Here is a 9,736-nt window from a genome sequence, read left to right as displayed (position 1 = left end):
GGGAGCAGCCACTGCACTCCAGTCTGGGTAACAGAGTGAGACTCCAACTCAAAAAAAAAAAGATATTTGGGTTCCTTAAGTTTAGGACTCCTCTCCTGTTATAGAACTCATGGCATGTGCAGGTATCCATGTGGGGTCATCTGTGGAACTTAGGAGCAGGAGAAAATGATACAAATGTGTAGATAATCATGCTGTTTGCTGTATCACAAGTAGTAAAGTGCTCTGCCCCCAACATACGAGTCTTGTGTTTTATGCTAGCATTCATGAAACTGTGGCAGGATAACCTGTAGTTTGCAAATAGGATAAAATCTCAGACTCATCCCAGTTCTTGCTTGATATAGATCACAAAAGACAATGCAGCTTCCTCCTTGCCTTTTCTTTCTTGGATCACTAACTCTAGGAGAAGTTAGCTGTCATGTCATAAAAACATTCAACCAACTTATGGAGAGGAATATGTGGTGACCTGAGGCTTCTACCCAACAGGCATTTGGTGAGCCATCTAAGAAAAGGATCCTCCAAATGCAGTCAAGCTACCACATAGGTGACAAGCTCCTGACAGCATCCTGACTCCAATTATGTGAAAACCCTGAGCCACAGAAAAATCCCTGAGCCAGAATCATCCAGCTAAACTGTTCTGAAACAGAAACAAAGACACGGCATGTTGTTTTAAGCCATCAGGTTTTGGGATAATTACTGCACAGTAATACTCATAGATAGCTAATGTAATAGTCAATCAATATCTGGTTGTAATACCAGTTAACTGAAACAAAATTCTTGTCAAGAAGGTCTAAAATAGGAGTCTCAGGAGATCTATATGCTGCAAGTTTCCTGGATAAGGCTGACAAGAACCTGGAGTGGTATGAGCATAAATTCTGGGACTCTGAACAAAATTGACGGTGTCACTCTGGTGCAACAGTTACATTATAATATTTATGCATGTATAATAACATTTTAAAATATAGAAACTTAGCTAATGACTTTATTTTTAACAGTATTCTTGACTGAGCCGAATAAACTATTGCATATTTCCCTTAAGACCCTAGTCCTTAGATCTTTTTGGTTGCCCCAAAAATAAAGACCTTTAAGTTATTCATCTCTAAACATAAGAAAGGTTGGTACCTAAAGAGGATCCACTCTGCACATATTCTACACCTTTGAAGTTACTAAAAATGTTTACTGAATGCCACTAACTTATTTGATTTTAAGCCTCAAACAGGTCTAATCCTTTCTTAATTTAAATAGTACCATAAGCCGGGCTCGGTGGCTCAGCCTGTAATCCCACGCCTTTGGGAGGCTGAGGTGAGTGGATTGCCTGAGCCCGCAAGTTCGAGACCCGCCTGGGCAGCGAAACCTCATCTCTACAATAAATCAAAAAATCAGCCGGGTGTGGTAGCGCATGCCTGTAATTCCGGCTACTTGGAAGGCTGAGGTGGAAGGATCACCGGAGCCCAGCAGGTCGAGGCTGCGGTGGCTGGGAGCAGCCATTGCACTCCAGTCTGGGCGACAGAGTGAGACTCCAACTCAAAAAAAAAAAAAAAAAAAAAAATAGTACCATAGTTTGCAACACATGCACAAATTTATATATATATATAAAACATATATACACAATGTTATATATAAGTATATATAACATTTACATTCTAGGGTGGGTGTGGGAGCCACAATCTACATTCAGAATGCAGTTAAAGTTATATCAACCAACCTTTTCAAAACTATCTGCAGTATCTGTGTAGAAGTTCCAGGACTCTGAATACTACTAGCATTAGATACCAGGAAGATTTCGATAGCTAAAAGCATTTCAATCTCAGATAAATAAGAAGGTATCAGCAGAAGTTTTCGGTATAAATTTCCCTCTAATGGTGGATAGCAACCCAGTGAAAGAGCACCTGAAAATCAAATAATAGGTCAAACTTTACTGAAATTCAACAAGTAAAAACTTAGAATTCCAAAATACCCACAGATAATTACTTATATTACAGAATAAATCTTTACATTAGAAGCAGATTTATCATGCAAATTACATAATAGTTGTACTTATCCTGGTATATTTGACATGATTCTTTATAAAACACTCTGAAATATTAAATGTGAAGTGAGAAATATAAAAAAGCGAAATGTAAAATAAAACACTCTGATAAATGGTTTTAAGTCTTATCATGACAAAGACCTTTTATTTGGAGCCACAGTAAACATAACATAATTTCATAATAACTAACAAACCAGAATGGCTACTTGGGTTTTAATGGGATGTGGTCTAATAGTAGTTACATATATTTATAATTATTACCATCTTAAATTATAAATCCAAATGTAGAAAAAAAACAATAAAATAAAATGTGAATATTTTACTTTCTATCAACTAGTTATGGTATTTTTGAGTGCACTTATTTATACTGCCATTATAGTTTATGCTATACTTACTGCTCCTATTCGATATCTGGCATTGTGCTAAGCACTATATATAAAATACATTTCCATGCTATAGGTACTCAGAGTGTTGTAGCTATGCTCACCAATTCATGTTCTAAAAACTTCACTTTTCAAGAGAAGAAATTTAACTTTTAACTTGTTTAGGAGCTTATTAGAAGTGATATATTGGGAAATCCCCTTTAAAACTCCTAGAACATCCAAACTGTATATAGGCAATATAATATTCTTTTTTACTGAAATCAGTTTAAGTCTGCATGTAAAATTTGTTTAAAATATTGTGTCAAGATAAGTTTCTCCAAGAAATCTTTCTAATGTAGAAAGTGGCTAATCTTTCAGGGCCTACGTTGTGCTAGGTCTCTGTGCTAAACATATCAGGTTTCAGCTCACTTTAACTTGACAATTTGCTACCTTTGAAATTAGGTGCAATGACCCCCAAGTTATAGGTGAGGTGTTTTGAATAAGTACTCAGGTTCTGTAGCCTACATGGGATGCCTGCCTTCTGGCTCCAAATTTTGAGCTCCTAACCAGTAGGTATTCCCACACCTCCTTAAGTCACTGCTAGGAACAACAAACTGTTTACTCTTTAAATTTACTAGGTATTGGTAATATAATTTACATGCATTCTTATTTTACTTTTCTGACCAGAAGACAAAAACAAAAAATAACAAGTAGAAGATATACTGACATTATTTTTTCACCTAAAATCAAACATGAGAATAAATATTCTCATCTGATTTTAGGGAATAAAAGTAATGGAAAGACACACTAATAACATCTGTGCCTCCTGACTTTTCAGCTCTGAGAGAAAAGCAGCTTTTTTAAGAAGAGGGAGGACAAATCAGAATTATCAAGAAGGTGACTTTGCGGTTACAATTTCCTTCTGATTAGTCTGGAACTAAAGCAAAGCAAAGTCATCAAGAAAATAACAGACAACTCACAGAATAGACAAGATATTTGCAATGCATATATCTGACAAAGGACTTGTATCCAGAGTGTATATGTAAGTATATGCATGCGTGTGTGTGGGTGTGAATACACACTCTTACAACTCAACAATAAAAAACCCAATCAAAAAATGAGCAAAGAGCTGGGCTTGGTGGCTCAACCTGTAATCCTGTGCCTTTGGGAGGCTGAGGTGAGTGGATTGCCTGAGCCCGCGGGTTTGAGACCCGCCTGGGCAGCGAGACCTCATCTCTACAATAAATCAAAAAATCAGCCGGGCGTGGTAGCACATGCCTGTAATTCCGGCTACTTGAAAGGCTGAGGCGGAAGGATCGCCAGAGCCCAGTAGGTCGAGACTGCGGTGGCCGGGAGCGGCCACTGCACTCCAGTCTGGGTGACAGAGTGAGACTTCAACTCAAAAAAAAAAAAAAAAAATTGAGCAAAGGATTTAATAGACATTTCTCCAAAGAAACTATACAAATGACCAATAACTACATGAAAAGGTATGAAAATCAAAACCATATTGCTTAATACCAACTAGGAAAGCTAAAATAAAACAGCAACAACTATTGGTGAAGATATAAAGAAATAGGAAACCCCATACTTGGCTGACGGAACTATAAATATAAAATGATGCAACTTCTTTGAAAAATAGTTTGGCAGCTCTGCGAAAAACTAAACATAGATTTACCATATGAGCTGACAATTCTTTTCCCAAGAGAAATGAAAGCATAAGTGCACAGAAAACATGTATGCAAATATTCGAAGTAGTACTATTTTTAATAGCCAAAAAGTAAAAATAACTCAAATGTCCATCAACCGACGAATGGATAAACAAATTCCACACAAGAGGATATTATTTAGCAATAAAAAATAATGAAGTATTGATACATCTACAACATTGTTGAAATTTGAAAATATTGAACTAAATGTAAGAAGTCAGTCACATAAACTCACATATTGAATGATTCAATTTACGTGATGCATCTAGGATAGGCAAATTCACAGAGATAGAGAATGAATTAGTTGCTGCCTGGGACTAGGGCAGGGCAGGAATCATTCAGGGAATGAGGAACGGATGCTAATGTATACAGGGTTTCTTTTCCTGGAGGTATTAAAGATGTTCTATACTTATATAGTGGTGATAGTTGCACAACTCTGACCATACCAAAAACCAATGCACCATATACTTGAAATGGGTGAATTGCATGGTATGCAAAATTATCTCAATAAAGTGGCAAAAGATATTAAAACAAAAAAGTATTTCAAAAGGCATAACAAAGGTACTGACATCATAGCCTTGACAGCACCTTGGTGAAAATTAAACTTAAGCCCCAAATCAAGTACTATACCTTATAATCAAGATGTGATTATAAGGCACTGAAAGACTTTTTTTGTAAGGGTTAAGTTATGTCTGAAGATAAATCCAAAGGGAATTCCAATAATATTTTAAATGTCAATATTGTTAGGAAATGAGATGTTTTGAAGACTGATCAGTGGCTATAAATTGCTCATTTGGTTTTATAATTCAGGTACATTTTTTAAAAAACAGAGACTCTTTACTCTGTAATCTCACTTGCATAAGTCTCAGAAGTTACGATGAAGTTCAATGAAGTTTATGTTCATAAAGTTACAATGAAGGTCAAATGAAATAAAGCACAAGTGTGATTAGATAAAAGGAAAAGTTCCAGTAAGAAAGGTATTTTATTGTTCATAGACATTAACTGCTTTAACATGCTGCTAAAAAAAAAATCTTTAAAAGTAATTTTTATTAGAGCTGAAAGGATATGCAGGAATGAGGAATGATGGCTAATTGATACGGCGTTTCCTTCTGGAGTGATGAAAATGTTCTAAAATTGACAGTGGTGACAGTTGCACAACTGCGTAAATACACTAAAACCATTGAACTGCATACCTTAAATGAGTGAATTGTATGTTTTAAAATTATATCTCAATAAAGTTAATAAAAGTTTTAAAACAAACGATTAAGGTTAGTTGCCTTAATACAAAATTTTATTTCCAATTAAAAAGTAGAATGATTTATAGGAATCTTATTTAAATGTTTCTGAGTTTACACTTTGTTCCTGTGGCATATAAACACCTCCTGATGGCATTTCCCCCAGGTGCATAAATAGTTATTTGAAAAATAAATTACCCCCATTAACTTCAATTCTAAAAATGAAAATCAGGAAGTACAACAAATAGTACATTTATATGTGTGTATTTATGGTTTCTAGCAGTCCACAGGGAAATAGTATAAAGAGTTGAAAATGGCCAGGTACAGTGGCTCACACATATAACCCCAGCACTTTGGGAGGCTGAGGTGGGAGAGTTGCTGGAGCCCAGGCGTTCCAGACCAGCTTAGGCAGCAAAGGGAGACCTCGACTTTACCAAAAAAAAAAAAAAACCGGCAAGGTATGGTGGCACACACCCATAGTCCCAGCTACTCAGGAGGCTGAGGCAGAAAGATCACTTAAGCCCAGGAGTTTGAGGCTGTAGTGAGCTGTGATCATGCCACTTCAGTACAGCCTGGGCTACAGAGACTCCGACAAAAACCAAAAAACAAAAAACAACCAAAAAGAGTTGAAAAATAACCACAAAATTGAAATAGATGTTATGAACAAACAATTCTACCTTTCCTCTAAATTTCAGATTGTCCTTTAAAAAAAATTCTGCTTTCAAAAGTTATTTTGATTATAAACCTAGACTAAGAAATATGTTTTAAATAATGACCCAGTATACACATGTGTATACGTGTATATATAACTGAAATGAAAATTTTATCAAATACTTAACCTTATACCTGGTAATGTACTCTGTCTCCTTCCCATTTCATTGGGGGAAAAAAAAGTTACCACCTACTAAACTGTGAAAGCTAGTACTGTGAAAACTGACTAGGATGTCTGATACATCTGATACAGAGTAACATATAGTAGACACAAATGTTTGTTATATGACAGTGATAGAAATTTTAGACAGATTACTGCATGAAGGCAGAAAAACAGATTCTTTTCTAGATCTAGATTCTTTATGTAATTGCTTTTTAATTAAAATACCTTTGAGATGACCAAGATCAGAGAATGCACTCGTTTTCCAGGTTTACTTGTTAGAAAGAAACAACTAAATAGATTAACAAAGTTCTGTTACTAGAAGTCATGTGGAAAACTGTTATATACAGCAGCCTCTGTACTTAGTTCCTATGTGGCCTGCTATAAAATACTTTTATAAAGATCAAGGATAGAGCAGGGATAAATATAACATGTAGGCATTCTTTAAACTTCATTCTACCCAACCGTTTACTCTTATATTATTTTTAAGATATGCCAAACTGGTTCAAATTCTATCATTTATTTACTTTGCTTGCCCTCTAGTGGGCATGCTAATATGCAAAGCAATAAAGACAGTAATTGGAAACAAGAGAAACAACAGGTTTCAAAAGACAGCACAGATCTGTTCAACCACAGATTATGTATGTGTCAACCACTCTTTTTATAGATATAAAAATCTAATATTAAATATTGTAGATGAATCCTGAGTTAGAAAATAAAATTCAAAACCAATATGTCCAATTAAAAATTTAAATGTAACTTACTTTTGTAGTGGGCTCTGGCTTTGAGCCATAAACAACTCCTTCCTAAAGAAGTAATTAATCTTCTAAGAAAGGAAAAATCAATAGAGATGCCCTTTGAAATCATGAATTCTGCTACAGAGGATGACATACCAAGACTGCTGCTTTCTATACAGGCATCTAGAAGCTTATTAAAAAGAAGACTATACTGTGAGACCTCCACAGTTTCTGAAACGAAAAACAAAACAAAAAAATCTGATATAAGGAAATTTATTCATCATAGTCTCTCAAACCTCCATCTCTTACTCCTTTCTTTTTTCTCTCTTCTCCCCTTGGCCCTTTCTTACCCACTATAGGGATCACAGTCACTAAAATGCAATTATCTTACATAGTCTCTAAGTAAGACACAAAAAGGCATTTGACAAAAGCAAAACCATTCATTTACTTTGTAATGGAGAAAACAAAAAGAAGCTTGACCAAAATTTCAGAGGCTGCATTGACAAGTCTGCATTTGATTCCCACATATGATTGTGTATCTGTAGTGTCTTGAATAATTTCACAATTGTTTGCAATATATTTATAGTTCAGAGCTTAGCCTTATATTTTCCTTGACAAAAACAGATCATCCCCTAATAAATATTCACTCTCAAATTTTAAAAAATCCTTTAACGAGTATTTCTATTTCTTCAACCATCTGACTGAAGGAATAAAAGAAAGAGAAGTCATTTTAGAGACGTCCGACTTTGTTATTCCCTATATTCAGTCAGTTAGGTCTATGACTAAGATTCTAGGTCTTCATCACTTTAGGTTCTTTTAGGGAATTAATCTCTTTACCTTTTGTTTCTTCCTAAAGAAGAATTTTTCTAAAACACCAAATTCATTACACCACTCCCTAAATCAAAACTCTAGTGACTTTCTTTAACCAGCCATTTAAGGTCTCCCAAAATCTGGCACAACTATCTATTTACTCTATCACTATTTTATTTCACCATCAACCCAATTGTATATTAAGGGCCTGCCAGATAGAAGCCACTGTGCCAGGAATACCAAGATAAAGAAAATATCACTAGCTTGAAGGAGTTCACTGTCTAATAAGAGAAATGGAGACGAATGATAATTACAATACAGGATCTCAATGAAATAAATGAAAAATGAAGATTTATAGAGGATATAAGGAAAGCACGGAGGGGAGGCCCTAAAATTATCATTTTCATTATCTTTTGAACCCATCAAACATAGCTCATTTCTGACCCCAAACTTTTGCTCATGGACTCCCTTTTAGTATGGACTCCCTCTTCCTATCCATATATGACTTGAGTTTTAATATTCAAAAGCACTAGCTTACCACTGCACACATTGGTATTTTGTTCTTTGAACTTGTCATCTGCTTCATTTCTTCCATTTATTCCAAGTTTACCTATGTTCCAAGGTAATGTAAACTAAGTTCTATATTTATTAAGTGATAAGAGAAAAAGTATTCCTCATTATTCCAATGCATGAATATTTAAGATATAAAGCTTGTTAGGGGCACTTAAGCATATTGTTTGCTGATGACTTCACAGAGGTAGGGAAAGGGGGAATGAAAAAATGCTTCTGTTAGAACTGCTGACAAACGACCCAAGATAAGCATTTCTGATTATTTGAAACCATCAGGAAAGCATATTCAATTTGCAGAGAACACATTTTACAGAAAACTACTTCATTAAAAAAATATGCTGGGATAAAACACTCAACCAAAATAGGTAGATAACTGTTTCTTATCAACAGTTAAACACCAGATGGGCAAGAGATAATTAAGCTAGTCTTCTAAAAAACATACCTTGAGAATTTTGAAAACCTGGTAGATTCTGCAAAACTTCAAATGTCTGTCTGTAAAGGCTCTTGGCTAAGATTTCATGTGCAATTGTACAGAGCAAATTATGTCGATTAAGCACATCCAGTCTATCACAAGGCCACAGTGGTGTATTGATTATCCATTCTGATTCTTTGAAAAAAAAATATGAATACTTTACATCATGAAAATGACACTTAATAGCATAATCATAGTCAATACTTTAAAATATCTTTTGGAGAAAGTGGCAAAACCTAAATACACCGAAACCTAAGTTACTAATACACAAACAACTATATAAAACCTAAGAATATAAAACCTAAATATACTCAGAGAAGATAATCATGGCCTAAATCTATTAGAAACAACTTCACAGTATGACCATCCTCCTAAGAAGATGAAAACGAATGACTACTTTATTATAATTATTTTAAAAAATTAATTATTCATCTAAATATACTGTCAGTTATTAATTCTAAAGTTAATGCTTTTTTTATATGACAAAAATGTTCAGATATAGTAAAGGTTTGCTTTACAGTATTTACATAAAATATTTTTGTGGACAAGTTCAACAATTTTACAACAAAGAATACACAATTTAATTTTTTTGAAATTTAATGCATGATTTAATTTAATTAGCTTTGTATTATTGGGGGAACAGTTTCTCTCTCCAATTTCTGCCTATTTTAAAAATAATTTCTATATGTACAGAAGAATATCTACTATATAAAGTCATAATAATAAAATAAACTCATGTATCTATCACCCAGCATTTTAAAAAAAGAAACATTCCCATGCTGCTGAGGTTTCTTAATTTATGCCCTGATATTCATATTTAGAAAAACAATGGGAGGCTGTAGTTCAGAACACTGAGGTACTAAAATGTTAGAGATATCAATATTTTATCATTTACCTAATTCACTCAATCATTACACACATAATGAAACACTGTTATATATAACATT

At 34.3% G+C, this 9,736-nt stretch overlaps 1 protein-coding gene across 1 annotated transcript in view; it reads right to left on the bottom strand.

Moving 5' to 3' along the window:
- The window catches only part of LOC103256718 (testis- and ovary-specific PAZ domain-containing protein 1-like), a 4,277-nt gene extending 2,456 nt beyond the window's left edge, over window positions 1-1,821 (bottom strand). The window contains exon 1 of the mRNA XM_008054490.1: window positions 1,703-1,821. Within this exon, the coding sequence (XP_008052681.1) occupies window positions 1,703-1,797 (95 nt within the window). The 5' untranslated portion in view covers window positions 1,798-1,821. The remainder of the gene's footprint in view (window positions 1-1,702) is intronic.
- Window positions 1,822-9,736: the final 7,915 nt, after the last annotated feature.

This window comes from Carlito syrichta, unplaced genomic scaffold (assembly GCF_000164805.1).
Source record: "Carlito syrichta isolate Samal-C Ts95f unplaced genomic scaffold, Tarsius_syrichta-2.0.1 Scaffold294773, whole genome shotgun sequence".
NCBI lineage: Eukaryota > Metazoa > Chordata > Mammalia > Primates > Tarsiidae > Carlito > Carlito syrichta.
This window is presented reverse-complemented; position numbering and strand designations above follow the sequence as displayed.